We start from the raw sequence: 25,443 nt of genomic DNA, 5'->3' as shown, positions 1-25,443 counted from the left end.
ATATGCAACTTCATTGTATACAGTATATGTAGTAGGGGGCCCCTGCTTCATCTGTCTTTCAGTTAAGGGGTCCTTGGCTTAAAAAATGTTGAAGACCCCTGCCTTAAGGCATCCTCTAAACCTATAAGCAGTGGTGGAAGAAGTATTTAGATCCTTTACTCAAGTAAAAGTACTAGTACCACATTGTAAAAATACTCTGTTACAAAAATGAAAAAATTTACTTAAAGTATTAAAAGTAAAAGTACTCAATGCAGAAAAATCCTCACATTTTAGAAACTGGAAACGATCATCTGTGATTAATCATCTAATCATTTCAGCTGGACTTGTAGGCCTGTATATTGTTGGGTAGTTTAATTTATAATAAAACATGGTATTTTTATAAACTAAATGTGTTTTGTGTTCAAAAATCATAATCTGTAAAGTAACTAGTAACTAAAGCTGTCAGATGAATGTAGTGGAGTAAAAAGTACAACATTTCTCATGTAGCGGAGTAGAAGCAGAAAGTGGCGTGAAAAGAAAAGACTCAAATTTGTACTTAAATACTTGAGTAAATGTACGTAGTTACATTCCACCACTACCTATAAGGTAAGGAAGTATGTAAGAGACATGTAGTTTACTTTAGTTTAGTTTTAGGTACTCAGATTTAGTATTGTAGTGTTTACTTTAATGGTAATGATTGTAAAAACAAAGGGGCACTGAAGCACATAGCTCACTTTTATAGTCTTGGTATGCTTAGGCCTCCTTCACACTGGCTGCGTGGCGTGAGCATGTCAGCTGCGTGGCGTGTCCATTTGTCCATTTTGGCTCCCATGTTAACAGGTTAGAGCTTGTACACTGCCTGCGTGACACGCACGTCTCGAAAACGCGTGCATTCTAGTAATAGAACCGACGCCTGTTTTCACGCGACACGCAAGCGTATTGGAAGCGTTTCCAGGCAAAATAGAATAGGAAAAGATGTTTATATGTCATTTTGACACAAATACATTTAATAAATGACATTTTGATGTTTGAAAGTCTCTAAGTTTTGACATAAATGCAGATATAAATGTAATTAAAAAAAGAAAATAATAGTTTGATTTTCAAATATTGCACAAATTAAATATGCCGTAGCCTATTTTGCCATCAATACTGCCGACGTTGTCTTTGCTGTAATCAAATCAGTATATATGTTCAACATGAATTATACTACTGCTTGAGTGCATTTTATCAATGGGAAACATTCATGTACAGACAAGGCTAGCAGCAGTGCCGCGTCAGACACGTTTCTGGTGTGAAAAGACATAGAAAACGCCACGCAGCAGCCACTCAACTGACACGCAACAGAAACGCCACGCTCACGCCACGCAGCCAGTGTGAAGGAGGCCTTAGGCTTTCTATTCCTGGCATACCTTATTCCTGCAGTTTCTGATAATGGGAGTGTGTCAGAAGGCTCATCAAACATCAAATCGACAAATGGTCTTCCCTTCTTCTAGTTCCAGGTACATATTCACATGCAATAATCATTTCAGTATTCATGGAGTGAAAAAAAGTCTTTATTATAATTATTTACAAAATGTACGAAACAAAATGTACTGATAGGAAGCCAAGACTGTATTTAATTTGTCATACTGACAAATAAACATCAGCAGTGTCATTTGCTCTTGAAAAACCTGGAAAAGAAGACAGAGGAAACCAGGTCATTCAATTACAATCACTGTACAAGTCCATCTACGTTACGGTCATTCATAGTGAAATATAACTAACAGGCCACTTTTACTATATGCAGGATTAGGGATGCACCGACCGACTTTTTCAGTCCCGATACAGATACTGATGCCTAGCTTTGTGTATCTGTCGATACCCGATACCGTTGTTGAATTAATAATGGTTCAATAAAACATAACAATACTATAAAAACTGAATTACCACTGAAATGTATGTATTTCATCTTTGAAAATTCCAGAAACACTAGAATCACTTTAGACACTTGATTGAATTAATATAGCGTTGTTTTATGCGTAAAATTATATTAACAGGGTGGGTAATATGCTGAATTGTATCATCTTCTATACCAGGTGAAACTGTATCCAACCAAAATGATGAAGGCAACCAGTCCTATTGTTGCAGCAGCGGACAGAGATGAAACCATCAGAACATAGGATGTACCTGGAACAAGGAACAGCTGTGTGAATAACTGGCAACCAGCACTTTCTACATCTGCTTGTTTTTGCATTTTAAAGTGCATTTTTAAATCGATGAGTTGTAAGCTATTAAATTAATCGCCAACTATTTGAATAATCAATCGGTTTGAGTCATTTTTTATGTAAAAAAGTAAAAAAAATATCTCTGATTTCAGCTTCTTAAAGGCCCAGTGTGTAACATGTTTAGTTGTTCATTATCAAAATTTGTGTTGCCCGTTCACAAACTTGTCCTTTTTTCATGAATATTTACCACCACCATCAATTCAAAGTATTCCTTTTGGCTTGAAAATTTACATTTGCATTCGCATGAACTGGGGTAGACGCTCCATATTCATGCGCCATCTTGAAATACGTTAGCCGATAAGGGACATACAGGACATACTGCTCCAACTTTTGCGTTTTCGCTGTCACATGATAAACTCACAGGTGCTGCTAATGCTGCTAATGGGTATCGTAGCTTCCCGCCCCCCAGCAAGTTTGAAGAAGGAAACATGCAGGACCACACGTATTCAAAATCCAAATGTCAGGAACAGGAGTGTTCTTCTTCTTTGTCCAGAAAAAGAAAACGGATATTGAGAAGAGCAAGAGACCAGCTTTTTGAAGCGTGAAGGCTGGTGCGAGAGAGTTGATTGCGATATATGATCTCAACGCTAGACGGGAGAAATTCCCACACATTGGACCTTTAATAAGTATTTTTTTCTCCTCTGTGACAGTAAACTGAATATCTTTGAGTTGTGGACAAAACAAGACATAAGGAGGTCATCTGACATTTTACAACTAACCAAATAATTGAGAAAGTAATTGACAGATTAATCAACCATGAAAATAATAAATTGTAATCGTTAGTTGCAGCCCTATTTTAAAATACTTTCTCTTTTTATTCTATTTCCTAACTACAGAATGTTGTAAATAGGTAAAATGTAATTTCCCAAAATAAATCTCAATCCAAAAATCTGAATTTTAAAACTGACACTAAAGGATTTGGGTATTTTGGACAGTGAATTACCTCTTACTTTAGCCCACAGGACACAGGAACTTTTTAAAGCCTAGGAGAAACAAAAAAACATTCAGGTAATTTAACAAGTAAACTGCAAAGTCGGATGCAGTTACTACTAGGGCTGTGCAATTAATCAACATTTTAATCGCGATTTTGGCTCCTTATGATCACAAAAACAGAGTAGTCGAGAAAAACTCTTATTTTGCACATTATGTTTTGCAGATACACTCTTATTTTGTCCTGGTTCTGAATGTTTTTTTTTATAAACGGGGAAAGTATGAAGGGACATTTCACAGTTTTAGGTGTTTTCACTGTTGATTTGTTGAACTGTTTCACTGTTTTTTTGAGTTCTATAAATGCAACATCTTTCCAAAAGTCAATAAGTAATCTTGTTAAAATAATGATGATTTCAATATTGACCAAAATAATCGCGATTATGATTTTTTCCATAATCTAGCAGCCCTAGTTTCTAAGTCAAAACATCTTTAAACTGATACTTTATTGTATACCCACCGATTTCCACTGACTGACGGCTCGTAAGGTGATGTAATAGTTCCTGCCATTCTCCAGTGGTGCATTAAAGAAGCCTCCATAGTAGAGTCCATCCCCGACAGTAAAGTTCATCTCTGTGCCGACATGTGTGACGTCTATCTGGGCAGTGATGTACTCTGTGGAGGACTTTATTTTGACTGAGGGGTCTGAGCTCGCAGGAGAGGAACAGTCAAACATCATAATCCCCTCTACAGGAAGCACAAACACCTGGTACAAACTGCAACATGAAGAACAAAAAAAATCATGACCATATGCTAAACCAAATAAAGATATGTTAACGCTTAAGTGCATAACATTTTGATATTAATGAACGTCCGTTACATTCAAGCCATTGCCAAATGAGTTGCAAATGTTAACTACAAAGCTAATTAAGACTATCAGCTCCACACAACTCTCTCTGTTTTTCTCAGTATGGCTAGAAGATTGTGGCATCCGGTCCGCAGAAACTCAAGTGAAGATAATTACCTCTTCTGAAGAGTCCATCATGTTTTTTTTAATCCTCCATGTCCTCCTTGGCTACTAGCAACTGTGTGGAGGAGGGGGGGCGATGCGCGATCACTTAAGGCTTGTATCATGTGGACGCGCCGACAGTTTTGATGTCATTACTTAGAATTCCTCATGGGGGCAACAGAAACTACGCACTATAGCTTTAACACATTCATTTCTTTACACCGTAGATTTGTAACACTTGAACATAACATAAAGGTGAAATGTTACTTGCATGAATGTGATTCAGCTCATATTTTAGCCCAACCAATACTGGATTTTTTCGTAGCAGATAATGTTATCGATATTTGGGAGTTAAAAAATCTGATACTAATTCTTTTGAAGTGACATGACAAATAAGATAAACCTAAACAATCTTAATACAGATCTCTTAGATTTGTTTTGAAAGAAATGTGACCGACATACATACTAAACTAGACATTTTACAGAGTAAACATCAACTTGTCAGTGTCCTCTCTGGTGGACAAACAACATAATAGAAACACTGCTTTAAATCCCCTCAAACCTAGTTTGGCATTCTGTGGTTTGGCTGCATTTCACGTCCAAGGATGCAGACTCTGCGACATGCAACAGATGCCTTAAACCAATGTCATGCAATGAATTTGATAAAACATCTGGCGACACATGGAGTTTATTTAAAAGCCTAACAATGCACCGTGTTTGATAACCTACGTGACGCAAGGCCAAGCACTTCAACAGCAGCAGCTAGTGTCGGCCTCGCCGGACAAATTGAAGAGAGTCCCAGCCCTGCCAGTGTTGTGGTGGACATCACAGATGATGGTGATGATGACAGTAGCAAGTCTAGTAATTTAATGCCAACCACAAATCTTGCATATCAAATAGGCTAGATACCCAACCCTATGTGACAGTGAATGTCAGTAGAAATAGTGAGACATTGAGTTAAGCTATGGAAACTGTATGGAGACTATTTTCATGTTCATGCATGTTCAGTAAGAGTGTGACGAGATCTCGTTTTACGAGATCTCGCGAGATTAAAACGTGACGAGACTTCTCGTCGAGGTGAAAAGTTGTCTCGTGAGGCGATGTGATGTTAGCGTGATGGAGCGTGAAATTACTATTGAAGATCCCCCTGCCACTTTTAAATCATTTGTGTGCAAACATTTTGGTTTTCCTGCGGAAATAATAAACGGCGAAAGAGTGACAGACAAGACGAACACAATATGTAAATATTGTAAGAAAAAAATGCCGTATACCGCGGCTAACACGAGCACTATGCAAAACCACTTACCGCACCACCACAGCTCTCTACTAACTACCGCACCCGCGACGAAAACATTAAAAGGCCAAACAACTCTAAAAGCCTTTGCATCTCTGCCACCGGTATGTGCAAGAGCCACGGCAATAACGAGGGACATAGGCGTTTTCATTGCAGCTGATATGAGGCCATTTTCTGTGGTGGAAAATGTCGGATTTCGGCAACTCCTAAATATCCTTTGCTGTCTCCACTTGCCAAAGCATACCTTTCCATCCCTGCTACCTCAGTTCCAAGTGAGTGTGTTTTTTCTACTGCAGGAGACATAGTTACTGCCCAAAGGTCTCAACTGCTGCCAGAAATAGTCGACATGCTTATATTCTTGAAAAATAACATGACCATATCTTAGGCTGTTCTGTGTAGTTTATCTTATAGAAAAAAAATTGTTTCTGTTTGCACTTGTAGTTTTGAGAGAGCAGTACTTTGGTTATTGATACACTTACTGTTTGCATTTAAACATTTTCTGTTGTTTACACATTTATTTTATTTATACTGTTTTTTTTTTTTATGTTCGATTTGTGGAAAGGAGTTAGATTTCACAGGGCAGAAGCCAGTTGGTAGATTTTATACAAAACATTTTGCAGTGTTTGCATGTCCTTTACTGCATATGATTCATTAAAATAGTAAAAAAAAAGTTAAATAACATTCATCATTAATAGTTGATTTCAAAAGGCACCTAAATTGTTTTGCATTTTGTGATTTTTCAGTTGAATAAAAAAACTATTTTCCATTCATATATTTCATCATTGAGGATTTCTTTAAAAAAAATTTTTAAATCTCGTCTCGTCTCGTTCTCGTGAACCCAATCTCGTGATGTGTCTCGTCTCGTGGAGTAAGCGTCTCGTCACACCCCTAATGTTCAGTGTAGCAGTTAACATTTTGTTTTTTACCAGGAGTTCAAAATGTGTTGTGAACTAGATTTTATATTTTAAGTTTTATAAATTATACATTTTACACATCAGTTTTATTACTGTCACTCTGTCACTCATATTTATTGTGCATTGTTGTGTTGTCTTATATGCCAGTGCCAAAGACAATTCATTCCATTTTATGCAAATCTAATGGACAATAACGGAATCTCAATCTGAATATATTGTGCGTAATTATAAAGTTTCAACCAGCATTATAAATTGTGGACATTAGTAGGTCATTTGAAGCGTGCTGGTACATGACTGCCTGTTTTATCTCTGTTTAGGGTTTTGGTGTCGTAGCAGAACAGAAGAGTGGTCACATGTCCTGGTTGTTACCTTATTGGGTCCAGTGTGTTGGGTGATCTGCGTAGCCTCAAAGTTGGTATAGGAGTCGTAAATTCTCTGTAGTGGACAACTGGTGCTGTCGGCACTGTCAAATGTTCATCATGTTCAGTATAAAGAAGACTCACGTTAATAGAATTGTATCAGTCTTAAATATTTCCAGAAAGCTTATAATTACACTTAGATGCAGGGAATAATTTTGTCAGACTAGAGCAGTGGTGTAGTACATGATACGCAGGTATACACAGTATACCCACTAAGAAAGCTCCAGGATTTCCATATACCCACTTTAAAATGCCAAATGACACGTAACAACATACTTTCCATTATATTGGAGGTATGAAGGTATTTCCACTGTATATTGGTGCAAAAAAATCTATCGGAATGCCGGAAATAAAGTCTGTGATGCACAACATTTCCCTGGGGGAGGACACCCAGACCACCCACTATGATATGTCCATTCTGGTCCATATATTTATACAGTATACCAACTAAAATACATTAGACTACACCACTGGAGTAGAGTAAATGTAAGAGTTGGCTGTGCAATGATACCTGGTAAACTGGTGTTAGTGGTGATGGTGGCTGTGAATCTGGAAGACACCGCAGTGATGGAGATGCTGTAGTTTGTGACTGGAAGCAGGTTCAGACAGAGTTCCAGCTGGTCAGCCTTAGAGCTCAGAAACTGCTTCCTTCTGTCATGAAATGACTTCTGGTAGTCTCTGGATCCTATGTATGTCACCTGGAATGGTTACATTGAATGTGGCATCAGTCAGGTTCACAAAACACTCCATAGATGAAGGTAAAAATAAATTGAAGGGTAATTGCATGAACTTTCCATTAGGGATGTACTGATACATAGTGAATTGGTTAAAAATGGACATAAATGTGTAAAGATTACAACCGGTTGAGATAAAATGCATCGCAATGCAATTTGTAAACGGCCTAATCTACTTTTAATTTCACTTGTTTGACTTCAGATGTCACTACGTCATCTTAGTTTATTTATTGAAAGATAATTTTTTTCTATTTATTTAGTTATTTTGATGTGGGAATCTAATTGTTAATTTTGTATTTGATTTTGGTTGTTAAAGGTAAAATACAATTACCGTTGCACTTCTGATTAGATAACACATCTGTTGTTTTGTTGTCTCCTTATTCTGTTAAATAAATCGTGAGAAAATTGTATTGTGAACTTAACGTAAATCGTATCAAATGAGTGAGTGCATCGTTACATCCCTACTGTCCGTACACATTCACATGTAACCAGAGAATAAGGTTATTAATTATTGAAAGCACCTATTTCCTATAAATAAATACAAGAAAAAGGTAAGATAAACACTATATACAGGGAAAGAAAGATGATGAGTCCCCCGTTACCTTGTATACTTCTGTATCCTCCTCATACTTCTCTGCTCTCCAGTGCAGACATTTTTCATTGAGGACAAATAAGTGATTGACAGCTGGCTTGATTTCTGTAAGAGACATGGGAATTAAAAGAGCGATGGTACACCAAATCTTCACGGTTTATTTGTCATATTACAAATCCCTTTACAAATATGTTCACAATGCTAATCAGTAACATCATACAAGCATCATATCTATCCAGATGCTTTTATTTTGTGCGGCCTAATGAACATTGCAACTTACATACAGTATGTTGCTAATCACATTATATGAACTTGCTGTGCTCTTACTCACCTACGCATCTCAGTGTAGCTCTCTGCCACACCCCAGAGCTGCCACACACGGAGACGTTGCTGCCTCTCCAGCTGTGATATCCATCCACACAGCGGTGGATCACAACACTCCTGTTATGCCACACCACCTCGGATTTGGCAAGGAGGGGAACCGGACCACATTTGGCTAGGAAAACAATGACACTGATTGGTTAGCTAAATTATTGCAGGTATTGTGTGGCTTTATAAGCATGATTACATACCATATATTCCACACATATGTATCTTTGTTTGGGTTTGAGTCATCAGGGGGTAAACACCATTGCTGAGTAAATACAAATAAATCCCATGCAACATGTTGTTTCCTCAACATTCAGTCAGCAGTGGATTGACCCACAGAAATAAATGTACCAGCATCACTCCAGACAATGTGAAAGTTACACAACATTATTATTCACCTTAATTTACCTTAAAACCTTACAGCCTAAGCAGGAATATGCAAGGAACATCTAACCACAACTGAAACAATATACAGTTGATTAGTTGTTATTTACCAGATAAATCAAAGCATCAAAAAAATATATCAATAACATGTTAGAAATAACAATGATTCTTCCACAGAGGAATATATATATACATGTTGTTGTCCAGAGATTATTACTGTACCTTTGCACTTTACAGATATTTCCCCCCACTGTCCTGATAGTTAACATGTTGAAATATTTCCACTCTCCTGGTCGAATCTATCCATGCACTCATACAGCACCACACTGCCCGGTCTACTGGTGCGATCCCACAGGAGGTTAGTATCGGGAAGGGTTAGTGGGGGGCCACAGATTATGTCTGCACACAGACATGAATTAGCACAGACTGTGTGCTATTTACAGGCATGTAATATATCAGAAAGAATCACAAATAAACAGGAGATGCAGCATACTGACAATAATAGGTGATTAACAGCTAGCTTAATTTCTGTAAGAGATATGGGAATTAAAAGAGAGTGATGGTACACCAAATCACCTTTTACTTGTAATTCGTCTTACCTCTCTGGACGCACTTAGTTCATTCAACTAAAGTCTTTTAAATCCATTCCCTCCTCCATCACTACAGATGTGCCCCAGGGCTCTGTCCTGGGGCCCCTACTCTTCATCATTTACCTCCTTCCCCTCGGCAGTATCTATCGAAAATTTTAACATTCACTTTGACTGTTATGCTGATGACACCCAGCTCTACCTCTCCACCAAACCCTCGTCCACTCTTCCACCCACCTCCCTTACTGATTGCATCTCTGATATAAAAACCTGGTTCACCCAAAACTTCCTCAAATTAAACTGTAATAAAACCAAGGTTCTCCTCATTGGTACCAAATCCACTTTATCCGAAACCAACAGTTTTTCTCTCACTATAGATAACTCCTCCGTTTCACCCTCCCCCAAGGTTAAGAGTCTGGGTATCATCCTTGACAGCACACTATCCTTTCAACCCCACATCAATAACATTACCCGGTTTGCCTACTTCCACCTATGAAATATCAATTGCCTCCGCCCCTTCCTTACCCCCCACAATGCCGCCATCCTTGTCCACAGTCTCGTCACTTCCCGTCTGGATTAATGCAAGTCTCTCCTCTTCGGCCTCCCTCACAAATCCCTCCATAAACTTCAACTGATACAGATTTCAGCTGCCCGCATCATAACCCCAAAACCCTTCCATCCACCACATCACTCCTGTCCTCCAACAGCTCCACTGTCTCCCGGTCCACTTCCGTATCCAATTCAAAGTCCTCCTGTTTACATTCAATGCCATCCACAACCTCGCCCCCCCCATATTTGTCTGATCTCCTCCAGGTTCCCACCATGTGGGTGTCCTTGAATGCCGAGAAAGGCGCCTTTAAATAAAATTTATTATTATTATTATTATTATTATTATTATTATTATTATTATTATTATTATTATTACATTAAAAATCTCTTCACAAATATGTTGACAATGCAAATGAGCAACATCACACAAGCATCATATCTATACAGATACTTTTATTTTGTAAGGCCTAATAAACTGCAACTTACAGATGTTTTTTTTGGGGGGGCGGGCTTTTATGGCCTTAAATTGACAGGATAGCTTGAAGACCGGAAAGGGGAGAGAGAGGGAAGGACACGCAGCAAAGGGCCGTGGGTTGGAGTCGACCCGGGCTGCTGCTAAGGACTCAGACTACATGGGGCGCACACTCTACTGGGTGAGCTACAGGTCGCCCTGTTACAGACGTTTCTACTCACATTATATGAACGTTTCTAATCACATTATATGAACTTGCTGTGTTCTTGCTCACCTATGCATCTCAGTGTAGCTCTCTGCCACACCCCAGAGCTGTTGCACACGGAGACGTTGCTGCCTCTCCAGCTGTGATATCCATCCACACAGCGGTGGATCACAACACTCCTGTTATGCCACACCACCTCGGATTTGGCAAGGAGGGGAACCGGACCACATTTGGCTAGGAAAACAATGACACTGATTGGTTAGCTAAATTATTGCAGGTATTGTGGGGCTTTATAAGCATGATTACATACCGTATATTCCACACATATGTATTTTTGTTTGGGTTTGAGTCATCAGGGGGTAAAAACTGTTGCTGAGTAAAGACAAATAAATCCTGTTCCCTCAACATTCAGTCAGCAATGGATTGACTCACAGAAATAAATGTTCCAGCATCACTCCGGACAATATGGAAGTTACACAACATTATTATTCACCTTAATTTACCTTAAAACCTGCAACAAGCACAGAACATAGAGCCCAAGCAGGAATGTACAAGGAGCCTCTAACCACAATTGAAACAATATAGAGCTGAGCATTCATCAGTTATTTACCAGACAAATCAAAGAATCAACAAAAATATAATCAATAACATGTTAAAATAGTCTAGTAAATCACAAACAATGACTCTTCCACAGAGGAATAGATACATACATGTCCAGAGATTATTACTGTACCTTTGCATTTCACAGATACTTTCCCCCACTGTCCTGATAGTAAACATGTTGAAATATTATTTCCACTCTCCTGGTAAAATCCATCCATGCACTCATACAGCACCACACTGCCCGGTCTACTGGTGCGATCCCACAGGAGGTTAGTATCGGGGAGGGTAAGTGGGGGGCCACAGCTTATTTCTGCACACAGACATGAATTAGCACAGACTGTGTGCTATTTACAGGCATGTAATATATCAGAAAGAATCACAGCTTAACAGGAGATGCAGCATAATGAAAATAATAGGTGATTGACAGCTGGCTTAATTTCTGTAAGAGATATGGGAATTAAAAGAGAGTGATGGTACACCAAATCTTCATCTTTTATTCGTCATATTACAAATCTCTTCACAAATATGTTCACAATGCAAATTAGCAACATCACACGAGAATCATATCTATCCAGATGCTTTTATTTTGTAATGCCTAATAAACCGCAACTTACAGATGTTTTTTTAAGGGGGGCTTTATGGCCTTCAATTGACAGGATAGCTTGAAGACAGGAAAGGGGAGAGAGAGAAAGGGGAGGACACGCAGCAAAGGGCCGCAGGTTGGATTCGACCCGGGCTGCTGCTAAGGACTCAGCTTACATGGGGTGCACACTCTACTGGGTGAGTTACATGTCCCCCCCTTTACAGACGTTTCTAATCACATTATATGAACTTGCTGTGCTCTTACTCACCTATGCATCTCAGTGTAGCTCTCTGCCACACCCCAGAGCTGTTGCACACGGAGACGTTGCTGCCTCTCCAGCTGTGATATCCATCCACACAGCGGTGGATCACAACACTCCTGTTATGCCACACCACCTCAGATTTGGCAAGGAGGGGAACCGGACCACATTTGGCTAGGAAAACAATGACACTGATTGGTTAGCTAAATTATTGCAGGTATTGTGGGGCTTTATAAGCATAATTATATACCGTATATTCCACACATATGTATCTTTGTTTGGGTTTGAGTCATCAGGGGGTAAACACCATTGCTGAGTAAAGACAAATAAATCCCATGCAACATGTTGTTTCCTCAACATTCAGTCAGCAGTGGATTGACCCACAGAAATAAATGTACCAGCATCACTCTTGACAAAGTGAAAGTTACACATTATTATTCAGCTTAATTTACCTTAAAACTTTAGAGCCTAAGCAGGAATATGCAAGGAACATCTAACCACAACTGAAACAATATAGAGTTGAGCATTCATCAGTTATTTACCAGATAAATCAAAGCATCAAGAAAAATATAATCTATAACATGTTAGAAATCACAATGATTCTTCCACAGAGGAATAGATATATATATGTTGTTGTCCAAAGATTATTACTGTACCTTTGCACTTTACAGATACTTCCCCCCACTGTCCTGATAGTAAACATGTTGAAATATTATTTCCACTCTCCTGGTAAAATCCATCCATGCACTCATACAGCACCACACTGCCCGGTCTACTGGTGCGATCCCACAGGAGGTTAGTATCGGGGAGGGTTAGTGGGGGGCCACAGCTTATTTCTGCACACAGACATGAATTAGCACAGACCGTGTGCTATTTACAGGCATGCACGATATCACAAAGAATCACGGCTGAACAGGAGAGGCAGCAAAATTAGAACATGTAATAAAGTAAGTAAAATGAGTCAAGTCTGACTGCTTTTGCCTCTTCCTTTTTTCACGAAAATGTGAAAAAAGTCACATTTAATTTAAAAAGTCATACAAAAAGTCTTTATATTCTGTGTACATATTATATGTGTGTGCCTCATATGCAAATAACAATTCCTGAAATGAATATGCAAATTCATAGTAAAAAAACAAACGTTATCAACAACCCCCATGTTAACGTACTGTTGTGTTCTTTACTTGACTTTTATTTGTCTTGAACATGTTTTTATTGCAACTTTTTATTTGCATTATGTCTGAAAAGTTGTTCATATGTTTTGTTGTGTGTGGAACCCAGGAAGAGTAGCTGCTACCTTAGTAGAAGCTAATGGGGGATCCAAATACATTAATAAATAAGCATCATATCTCAACTATTTACAAAACATAGTGATATACCAACACATATATTTTAAAGCAGCAGTTTAACATTTTGGGAAATACACTTATGCTTTCTTACCGAGAATTATATGAAAAGATCAATGCCACATGTCTCTACAGTTATTATGAAGCTTCAGCTTAGCACAAAGACAGGAAATGGGGAAACAAACTACTGAACAACTAGCACGGCTCCCAAAGGTAACACATCTGCTGATCTTGGCCAAGTGCAGTAAATGGACCCTTATTTGCTGTGTGTCAAATCAGGCACTTTTGTACTTACATTTGCTATTTTAATTACATAGTGCATTTGCACTGACAAAGTATGGCCAAATGCAGCGCACTACGAGTAACCAGATGACCCACTCCAAACGGTTAAAACATTGAGTGTTGAAACGCTGGACACCACTCACCCTCAACGGTTGCCGTCTTTGCTACGGAGCGGAAGGTACGGGACCCCCAACTGACAGATATGAGAGTGTTATCGACTTTCTCAATCAACTCTCAGCAAGAAAGCAAATAAGTGTATTTAAAGAAAAAAAGTCAAACCATTGCTTTAAATATTTTGTGCAAATAACTACAAATATTCTGAAAGTAAACAGTGGTTTATCAATATATCTGTCATCAAACGTTGCACCTTCACACCATAGATCAATATCCTCCCACAGTCCATTCTCTCCACATACTGAGTAGTTTCTCAGGCTCCTGGTGTCATATCCTTCCTGACATTGGTAATACACCACACTGCCAATGTGTGATGTGCCGTCCCAAAGCATTTTAGCATGAGGTTTAAAAACAGGCTCTTGACAATAGATTTCTACAACAAAAAGACAGCAAGTCATAGTAGATGTTAAAATGTTGTTAAAACCAATGAGACAGGTTTCTAGATACAATGGACACATCCTGAATAAATGCATGCAATGGCAGTTAAATGACAGTAACATTCATACTGTTCAATTATAGCATGCACATTATGATGTATTGCTGACATTTGAGAGGATTGCATTATTTCTTTCTATGGAGGCAGGGATCCCAATAGTCTGTTATGTAGACTAATGTATGTATCACCTTGACAGAGCAGAGAGGCTTCATCCCATTCTCCACTGGCAGTACAAACTGATACATTTCCCTCTCCAACACTGCGATATCCAGAGTTACACTGATAAACAACCTGAGAGCCCACAGTGGAGATTTTATCCCACAGCATGATTGAATGTGAGATGGGTTGGGGCACACCACAGTGAACCTCTAAAAGGATGGAAATTGCAATATTTAATTGAGTAAAATCAGTGATTATTGATTATTTGGACCCGAGCAATGGAAAACAATGTCAACCACAGCATTAACGTCATTTGGAGCAGGTTGTTACCTTTGCATGAGATGTTTGGTGTTGTCCAGTAACCATTAACTGTGCACAATGATATGTTATTTCCTTCATTGTGATAAAATCCTATTTTACAGTAGTAGGTCACTGTGCTTCCAGGGGTGGAGCTGCCATTCCACACTTGCCCAGTATGGGGCAGTATAGGAGGATCCCCACATAATATCTCTGGGACAGGAAATGATGCACACAGAGGGGTTATAGAGAGGCGAAATCCCTCCCCTTCCGGTGGACCTCATGGGACCTTAATTCAGAAAAAATACGAACCGCAGTGAACGGGGAGAGACAAATTATTTTTTGATCCCGTTTGAATTGAGCCAAGGATTACAAATATGATGTTCGTCAATTTAAAAGAAAATGTTTCAACTGAAGAAAGTCTTTTGTCCTATGACCACTTGGTTTTGTGTAAAACCGCTCAGTGAACTACATCATCGTCTCACACAATTTACATCACCTTGCATGATGCTCGGCTTGCTTGCTAGCTAGCTAGTTAGCTTAGCGCTGTTCCACAAAACGTGACGTTATTGCACATGTGTTATGTGTTTTATCCAGTGTTAGTTTTATCAGCAGAGAAGCGAAAGAATGAGCGAGATCCGCTGCTCGTGTGAGTACCGTTACATCCCGGTACCAAACACACAGACATCGTAGCTTCAGCGCGACGTCATCCATGCAACTTTGAAGTGTGTAGTCATTGCTAATGACATGTTTTTACAGTCTTATACTTCAACAGTTTAACAATAAACTGAGACCTTCTTGACATGCAAAATTATCTTTTAAACTGACGAACATCATGTGTGTAATCCATGGCTAAATTCAAACGGGATCAAAAAAATAATGTGTCTTTCCCCCTTAACTACCATTCATATTTTTGGCGGTCCACCGGACGGGAGGGACTTCGCCTCTCTATACAGAATTAAAAAATCTATAAAAGAAATACAATACGTTTTGAAGTTTTATTCTAATTAATTCTTAGCAATTTGAACAAAGTGGAAGTGCACACAAGGATCTCTGCACAGCACACCCATGCCATGGTACAGTAACACAGGTGATTTCACTATGTTGATTAGCTCTTCTCAGGACTGTGTGGCCATCCACAGACTAATAAATCAGGGGCACGTTCAATCTCAAAACGGTGTGCACCACTTTGCTACGGTTTCCGGATTTAACACAATTTTTACTCATAACAGTGTGAAATGATGTGCATATACCGTTTTGCTACAACATGTTTCCTCTGAACGGTGTGCAACGGGGTGCAATGAGCTATGAGGTAGGTTTTCTTTTGTTTAGTGGCTGCCAGAGGTGTTACCCAATCGGTAGCGACGTGTATGTAAACTTTTGATATTAAAAAGGCAGACCACTTGCACACACAAGGTGTTAAATGTACCACTGTTTAAGTTTAAAGTGCTCATATTATGCTTTTTTGGCTTTTTCCCTTTTCTTAATTGTGTTATATATCTTTTTGTGCATTTAATAGGTTTAAAAAGTGAAAAAAGCCACCCCAAAGGGACTTACCATCTCCAACGGAAAACACTGTTCACAAACTGCTCCAAACAGCTCTATTGTAGTCCAGCCTTTACTTCCGTGACAAACATGGGTCACTTTGTAACACACGTTATAATGCTCACCTAGCTGCTAGTGTGGCACACCCTCATACTCATACACTGCGCATGTGCGACTCCCAGCAACGATGGAACAGAAGTGGGATGCCTCACTTGGTAGCTAAAACAGAGAGCTCAACACACAGGGTGGAAAGAGGAGCTGCAGCAATGTGCAGTACAACAAATATATGGAGTTTTTTTTGAAAATTAAACCATGTAAACCTATTCTGATACAACCTCTAAATACAATTATGAACCTGAAAATGAGCATAATATGAGCTCTTTAAATAAACCTGATGCTACGTTTTGTTGGCGCTGAATGTGCCCCAGGACTTGGTGGCCATGCACAGACTAATAAGACAGGGCCACGCTCAGCTCAGACAAAACATGGCAACACATTTTTTTTCACTGAAACGGGGGTGCGTTTTTTCACCCTGTCTCTGCTGATTGGGTATCACCTGTGACACAGCAAATAAATGAGAAACGCATCCACCAAACGAGAGAGAACATTCTCAAAGCCGTTACACAACATTTCACAATGTTCTGAGGAAACATGTCGTCAACCAGGAAACCGTAGAGATTGAACGTTCCCCTGGACATGTGTGACACCTGCCTGTGTGTTAAGGCCGGTGTCATTTTGTTTTGTAAAACATTTTTACTGTAATTAAGTCATTTTTCTTAAAACTAGCTACACAATAAGTCATGGCAGAAAATGATAGAAATAATTCCCTACCATTTCATGTTTGAAAAGAAAACCATTTCAGGCATTGTTTGATTTACCTTGGCACAACAGAGTTGGAAGGGTCCACTGAGCGTTTTCATTACAGATTGATACATTATCTCCTCCTTGCTTATAAAAGCCTTCTTTACAAACATAGAGCACAGTGCTGCCAGGAGTTGAATTACTGTCCCACACCTGCTCAGTGGATTCAATTATAGGGGGACTTCCACACAAGGTCTCTACAAAGAATAACATGCACCACAAGCATGTAACATGAACACCAGCATCCATGTGTTAAAGGAAGTTAAAGTGCAAAAAGAATAAACTATATCTGTGTGCGTTAGATACATTTGCTTTTCAGTAACACTGATATTCAAAAAATTCTAAAATGATCAGATAAAACAGTAACTGTACCTTGACAGAGCACGGACGGCCTCTCCCACTGTCCGGCAGCGGTACAGATGGATACATTGCCCTTTCCAACATTATGATATCCAGAGTTACACTGATAAAGCACCTCGGTGCCCATGCTTGACCTCTTATTCCACAGCATGTGAGAGTGAGGGAGGGCAGGGGGAGAGCCACAGTCAACCTCTGAGGGCCAAAGCAGTGACATGCTGCATGAAACGGTATTCACTGGAAAATCTCCAGGAACTCTGTCCGGCTGATCACTTTCATGATCCCTGTGCTCCTGAAACTGGTTCAAAACTCACTGGAAAAAAGCTGCACTGTCATCAGTGGAAGATTCATTATATCATATTTAAAGGATAGCTTCATCCTCATCATCCCATCAAGTCTGTCGTAAAACAATAAGTCAGGTGCCCATATGAGCATTTAAACAGGTGTTGCGTGCTGTAATTGTTTGTCCTGTTCATACTGGCTGTAAAGTGATGTAGAACAACATCCACAGTCCTACAGTTGTAAGACATTTAAACATTGTGAACCTATGCTTTAAAAACACTTCTCATGCTTGTCCTTCATTTATAGGGACTGACGACTGCTTACATGGTGTTGTAACTGGGAGGTCAACCGATGGGCTCTTTTTTAGGGCTGCAACTAACGTTTTCATTGTCGATTAATTGTCGATTGGTTGTTTGGTCTCTAAAATGTCAGAAAATGGTGAAAAATGTCGATCAGTGTTTTCCAAAGTCGAAGATGACGGCATTCAAATGTCTTGTTTTGTCCACAGCTCAAAGATATTCCGTTTACTGTCACAGAGGAGTGATGCAACTAGAAAATATTTTTCTTTAAGGAGCTGGAATCAGAGAATTTGTACTTTTTTAAAATAAAAAAATTACTCCAACCGATTATCAAGATAAAGCAATATTTCAGCATATGAGTAACTTATGAGGCAATATTAGTGTAGTTACATTGATATAATAAATACTGTATGAATTCCCAATGACGCTGAAAACATTTGGTATTACATTATGTTATGTTGCCTACTTGTCGTGAACTTCCATGATAACCTTCGAAGTCACTGTGACTTCTAATGTGACTGTTATCACCACTGTTCATCACGCCCCCAACCGGCCCGTCAGACTCCGCCTATCAAGAGTCTGGGTCTGCCGAGGTTTCTTCCTAAAAGGGAGTTTTTTCTTGCCACTGTCGCAATAGCCACTGCTAATGCTTGCTCTTGAGGGAATTACTGTAATTGTTGGGGTTTTGGAATTTATAGAGTGTGGTCTAGAACTACTCTATCTGTAAAGTGTCTCGAGATAACTTTTGTTATGATTTGATACTATAAATAAAATTGAATTGAATTGAATACTGGGGCTGGATGATAAACCCAATATATTGAATTACCAATATTGGGAATCTCCTATTGTCTAAAAGCCACTGCAATCTTGACTTCAAATCCTAAGTATTTTTGCTATAGCATTAAATATTCATGACTTAATGAGCACATCAAAGTAAAAAATAAAAATAAAAATAAAAAAATATTTCATGGAAATCCAGATATTTCCAGGTGAACTGACCAACGGACAGACATTATTTTACCATGGCTAAAATACTTATTATACATTTTTATTATGATACAATTTATCAAGATAAATGGGCCAATTCATAGAGCTATAGCCTTGAGGTCATATCTACCAGCCCTATGTGTGTCACATTTACCTTATAAAAATGTAATTGGCACTATTAGGAACTCCTGAAAAGTCAAACAATCAAAAAAACACACCCTTCTAGATCATAAATGTTAGAAGTACCTACGAGCAGAGAAAGCAAGAGTTGCAATGTGATGATGAATGATCTTGAATAGTTATATAATGCTAGAAGGGAAAATATGAGGTTGTGGAAAAAAGCAGACTATTTTATTTTGTGTGTGTGTGTGTGTGTGTGTGTGTGTGTGTGTGTGTGTGTGTGTGTTTTGTTACCCTCACAGACCATGGTTGGTCCTCTCCACAGTCCGTCAGCTCCACACACAGAGCGGTTGTCTCCCCTCCTCCACACAAAGCCTTTGTCACAGACAAACATGGCCACACTGCTGTATGTGGTCCCTGTGACTGACAGCACCACTGTGTCCTCCACTAAGGCAGGATGGCCACAGTCAACCACTGAGTGGAACAAGAACATGCAAAACTTGAGATTAGAGACAGCTGTTTGCCCACTGACCACACCATCTTCCTGGATTTCACATTTAGCAGACACTGTTATACTAGCCAGGAACAAACTGAGCGGCACACACACTACTTGCATTAAAGATTCAATATGTAATATTTCTGCATTAAAATGTCTAAAAAATGACTACCTATGTTAAATATATTATTTTTTTAGTTGTGTTTTTTTTAATGTTCAAACCCAGAGAAATCTGTAATTTCAATGTGTCCTTTTGTCGCCTGTCAGTGGCGTCATATAGCCTTTAACCCATAGACTGTTAATATATTCTTTTTTACAGTCTAAGGTTTAACCATAGATATACTGTATATACGTATGCTCTTTAACCCCTCTAGTTGCTCTTCCTTTAAAACAATGGAAACACCAGATGATATGTTCAAGAGTAATTGTGAATCATGCAATGTCAAATAATTATACATAGTAACCGTAATACTGTTTTTTTCTGCATCATGTCTTCATTAATTACATGCCACTTACAGTAATAACAATAGAGACCTAATTTATTGATATGATATTTCCGTATCGAAATCCAGCGTACAAGTGGCTAATGCTTAGTGGCTAAAAAATATATATTACTGTAACGTTATACCAAAACGTTAGAAGGCTACAACAAGATTCAACACGCGGATAAAGTTATTTTTTGTAAGATTGTTTTGCCCATAGTTAACAGCGATGGGCTAACCCACGATGAAATTCACCACGTAACATTAGCTGCATGGGCAGTTGACTAATCTAATGCTAAATTAGCACCTATCGCACTCTGGTCCGTCTGCCTCACTCCCCGGCACTAAGTGACTTCAGTCGGGATGAGAGCGGACAGCACACCCACCGGCAAAGTAAGTCTCCCAGCGGCGGTGAGTAACGTTACAGCTAGTCTCAAATGGCCAGACCTTCCTCCACAGCGCTGCGGAGGAGGGTCTGGCGAGTCCACACAGCATTCTGGGATGGGAGAAAAACGTGTTCTGGTTTATTGGCATTTCTTTAAACCAATCACAATTGTCTAGTGCAGCGCTAGGGCCGTACAGAGGAACGGCGCCATTGCAAAATAGCCTGTGTACGTTCAAAGGTTGTTTTTGTCGTACCACAGAAAACTCCGATTGGACAGATAGTCTGGCTAGCTGTCTGGATTTACCCTGCAGAGATCTGAGAAAAGGTTAACCATAGTCCTGAGTTCAAAATGCTAACACAATGGAAGCCCAAGGCAAGGGCCTAAATGAGTGAAATCCGGCGAAATTTCCGTCAGCAACTGAGAAATCCCCAAAGTGGAACGCCGTGGATGTGGACCTTAAAAACCTTAATAGATTAACTCCTCCGTGAACAGATGCATTTTAATCGGGAATAGTCATTGCACTGGCTGAATTAGCACAACTTTTATGCATTTCTTTCACATCTACTGCAGTCATATTCACTGTGGAATCTGTTCACATGTTAAGAGGCTAAAAGCACGTTTAAAATCTGCCCCGTTTCAGCCGCCTGGGTGCGAACTGTAGCAGGATAACACGGTGTAGGCAGCACCTATTTTTTTTTTTCTCACTACTGACAGCACTACGTGACCACAAACAACAGAGCTACGAGTTGAAATCGACCGTAATTCTTCAATTATTATGTTAATAGTGTAGTATTCTATGCACTAAAAAAGGTATATATGATGGCTTTAGGCCGTCCTACATGTTTGTAGGCCCAGTTTAATATGTAACTTAATTTTATACAATATATGCAGTAGGGGGTCGCTGCTCCGTCTCTTTCTCAGTAAAGGGGTCCTTTGCTTAAAAAACATTGAACACCCCTGCTTTAAAGGGTTTGAAAGTCCATCTAGCATACTGCCCCTTTGCTTGATTGTCTGGAGCTATACGTAATTCCCAAATCATACTACATACTAATTCTAAGTTGGTTTTCAGTATGTAGTTTATTCACATTCACAGTGGAAAAGTGGCAAAATGTAATACTCAAAACTGTCAGTATGCTTATCCAAATCCCATTAATACAGTTTTACCTTTGCAGGAAGCTTTGTCTCTGTGAGGATGGAAGGGCTCCGTTCCGTTGTGGACTTGATATCCCAGCTGGCAGCTGCAGTCAAAACTGCCCTCAAGATTCCTGCACTGACCTCCCTCTCCGCACAGGCCTGTGATCCTGCACTCATCAATGTCTGCAATGGTAAATGAGCATGTGACATAAAACAGTAATGTCACCCACTTAATAAGGCTTTTTTTACAGGTAAAGGTCCAGATTTTGTGTCATAATTTCTCATTGTTAGTCAACATTTTCTTATCTGTGATGTGGGACCGTTTTAGCCTATTTCCTTTTCTGTAGTGTTATGCCTTTAACAGCCCTGTCAAAAAAAGAAACCCAGGTCCAGCCTGAACTCACCCTGGCAGTGGGTTCCATCATTGGGGATGAAGATGGCCATGTTGTTAGAAGGGCTGTAGCCAGCCAGGCAGGTACAGTAGTAGCTGCCATATGTGTTGTGGCAGGTGGTGTGTTGCCCACAGATCTTACTGGCTCCTATTTGACACTCATCTTTATCTGGAGGAAAACAGTATGTATTGTTCTTCAACATAGAAGAGAAGGAGTTGAAATGTTTTTCATTCCACCTGTGTTTTATGTTGCTTTGGCAAGTCAAAATATGTGAAAAAGGTCTGTCTATGCCATGACATTTTGTACAGACATTCATGGTCACCAGAGGATGAATACTCCTGACTTTAGTAATCCCCTGAATTTTCATCTCGGGCCATCATCAGGTAACCTGACTCCACCAGATGGATTGCTTCGCATTTGCTCGGCATATCCATCTGGGAACTTTCCGTTGGAGAACTTTTGGGAAGGGGCGGAAATACTGGTTAGCTGATTGGATGAACCATCTGTCTATCACCTATGTTGGTGATCAACCAATCAGATCCACGAAGCGTATGAAAATATAACAAGCCCGCCCCTGCTGCTAAAGGCAAAGCATAGCTCGTTAGCTCAGCAAGCAAACAACATGTCGGTAAAGGATATTTGCCGTTTGTGTAACGAGAATTGTATGAACAGTTAACTTAATTTCATATTGTTTGTGGCGTTTTCCTTTGGCGGGTGCAAATGTTCCACCATAACAAGTTCCTTCCCCAGACTACTTTGCGAAGGCACTGTACCAAACGTATCTTTACCATGTCATGTGATGTGCTACTTCAGTACACAACAAACAAATATTACTGGGACAACTACAGATGAACTTTGATATCCAGGATTTCACATTATAGACACCACCGCTGACTATCCCAATTTCGCCACAATTAAGCACGCTGACCATACACAGACCAGCCATATACTAGATTTTGTTAAAAGCTAACTGCTGCTGCAAGAAATGCTGATGAGCAGGAGTGTAACTTTGGGTTCAATATTGGGGGGGTTGAGATCTCCAACTATCTAGGGAGGTCCCGGGACTTGTCTGCATGTATTGAAAAAAGCGACAAAGACATTTAATAAAAGTGTTGAAAAAAACTGTTGAAAAAGCAACAAAAGCTGAAAAAAAATTGTGGAGAAAAAAACTCAAAAAAAGAAAAAAAAATTCAAATGCGACAAATGTCTGAAAAAGCGACAAAAGCTTTGTAAAAAGAAAACCCTCAAAAAAGACGACAAAAACCTAAAAAAAAAGAAAAAAAAACGTATGCGCCCATATTATGCTCCTTTTCAGGTTCATAACTGTATTTTAAGGTTGTACCAGAATAGGTTTACATGATTTAATTTTCAAAAAACACCATGTTTTTGTTGCACTGCACAGCTCTCTCTCACTGCTGCAGATCCTCTTTTCACCTGGTTTCTGTTTTAGCTACAGAGTGAGACCTCTTTTCTTCTTCTTCTTCTGTACTATCTTTGATTGCACTCACACATGCTCAGTAGCTCAGATGTAGATCATGTCAGCTAGCTAACTCTAGAGACAGTCAAAGAAAGGCTGTTTCTCCCAGGCCCACCCGGGCCCAATGGTAGCGCCGCGGGTGGTTGTAGCAGTGCTTTGCTATTGAGAACGACATAGCATGCTAGCGCTACGAGCTAACGGTTGTGGTTAGCCAGCTCATTTCGGACTGCGACGTCACAGTCCGATTCAGAAACCGTCTCTCACTCAAAACAGCATGGATGGATTTTTTTCAAAGTTTGTGGAAGCACCAGAGACACAAAAGAACACCCCAAAAAAGTGACTTTAAACAAAAAACTCCAGCAACGCGACAAAAACATTAGAAAAATTGTCCAGAAAATAAATTGAAAAAAGACGACAAAAAATGGTCTAATTTGTTGTTGTTTTTTTAAAGGCGACAAAATACAAAATATGCAACAAAAATTTCGGAAAAAGCCCAGTTTTTATTATACACGTACACCTATGCTGATGAGAGCGGTGAGACTGAACCAAAACATTAAAGTCAGGGTTGATCATTCTCTGTGGGTTCGCCACTACGAGCAACACCTTTCACATAACACATTTGATCGGTTGTTATTGCAAAAATATGAATTAGAGCATTAGATAAAATCCGTTTTAAAACTTGGAAGTCATTATTTCAACTTAGTCTGCAGTTTCTAATTGCAAATCCTTTTTCCCATTTGAACAAAATAGAGGTTAGAAGTAAAAGACTTCATTTAGCTTCACATTTTAAATAAACGCACAGAATAATTTTTTTTTCCTACCTTGACAGAAGGTCCTCCCATTTCCAACAAACCCGTACTTGCAGTTACAAACTTTGCCAGAACCGTCTGACTTGTCGTCACATGTGGCGTTAGCGTGGCAGGAGGCACACACGTCCAGAGTGTAGCCTTCTGCTGCTCTCTTTTCTGAGAGGAGAGTAAGAATATCCATCAGTTAATATCTTCAGAGGTTTTTCACACCTTCTCATATTTTCAGTGATACACAAAGATAAAAAAATAAATAAAATAGAGATTATGTTAGATAATCACGAAATGTGAATAATGGGAACAAAAAGCCATCAGTATTCTCACCTGCAATGACACAGAGTAGAAAAACCACGATCATTGCTCTGTTTCTCTCGGCCATCCTGTCTGAGCGTCTTCCTCTCGCTCTCTCTTTACTTCACCACACACTTAACCTCCTCATCCCCATCTTCTTCTTTTTTTCCCCATTTTTTTTACTTCCTCCTTGTGGAAAATGATGACACTGAGTGCATTTGATAACCAGGATTGAGAGGACGCGCTGAGTGGGTGAGCTGAGGTCACTCTGAGATACAGCTCCTTTTCTCGATCGTCTTCTTGCAGCTGGTGGGTTTTGTGGCTTAATCTGTCATTCCCTGACACATTCAGTTAGACATCACATGTGTTGAGATGCTCAGTGCCCACTCTGGGGAAATGCATACTCATGCTGCAGTGGCTGATAAGGGCTATATTTGGCCTAACGAACCTGTTGGATGCCCTCTTACAAACACTGTGGCTTTTTAAGTGTCTTTTAAAAGCATGTCAACCGCATCATTACTAAATGTGTACAAATAGGAGCTAAGGGTAAGGGTCTTTAACTAGATGACTTAGAAACTACATCCGGTACTTAATATAATGCTATTGTAGACCAAACACTTTATGAATATGCAGGCACCCTTACCCTTTGTCCAATCTAATTTAAAGAGTTTGTAACTCTTATTAAAAGAAAGGT

The 25,443-nt window shown here is 39.4% G+C and overlaps 1 protein-coding gene and 1 long non-coding RNA gene across 3 annotated transcripts; both read right to left on the bottom strand.

Annotated features, from left to right (window-relative positions):
- Window positions 1–1,567: 1,567 nt before the first annotated feature.
- susd1 (sushi domain containing 1) lies at window positions 1,568–25,016 on the bottom strand. Of its 2 annotated transcripts, XM_028578972.1 has the most exons (16): window positions 24,783–25,016; window positions 24,474–24,617; window positions 22,188–22,343; window positions 21,814–21,966; window positions 19,580–19,759; window positions 12,153–12,317; window positions 11,432–11,611; window positions 10,768–10,932; window positions 8,464–8,628; window positions 8,143–8,237; window positions 7,318–7,504; window positions 6,757–6,850; window positions 3,691–3,946; window positions 3,187–3,226; window positions 2,052–2,145; window positions 1,568–1,649 (listed from the first exon to the last, which is right to left on the bottom strand). In XM_028578972.1, exons 1-16 carry the CDS (start codon window positions 24,835–24,837, stop codon window positions 1,631–1,633), a joined length of 2,148 nt encoding a protein of 715 aa, XP_028434773.1. In that variant the 5' UTR covers window positions 24,838–25,016; the 3' UTR covers window positions 1,568–1,630. The 2 variants fall into 2 exon arrangements, with proteins under 2 accessions (XP_028434773.1, XP_028434774.1); XM_028578973.1 differs by lacking the exon at window positions 11,432–11,611.
- LOC114556116 (uncharacterized) lies at window positions 14,121–15,147 on the bottom strand. Its single transcript, XR_003692632.1, has 3 exons — window positions 14,868–15,147; window positions 14,567–14,746; window positions 14,121–14,315 (listed from the first exon to the last, which is right to left on the bottom strand). It is a non-coding gene; the product is annotated as an uncharacterized LOC114556116 (long non-coding RNA).
- Window positions 25,017–25,443: the final 427 nt, after the last annotated feature.

Source organism: Perca flavescens, chromosome 5 (genome assembly GCF_004354835.1).
Source record: "Perca flavescens isolate YP-PL-M2 chromosome 5, PFLA_1.0, whole genome shotgun sequence".
Lineage (NCBI taxonomy): Eukaryota > Metazoa > Chordata > Actinopteri > Perciformes > Percidae > Perca > Perca flavescens.
Note: the sequence above shows the minus strand (reverse complement) of the source record. Positions and strands in the feature narration are given on the sequence as shown.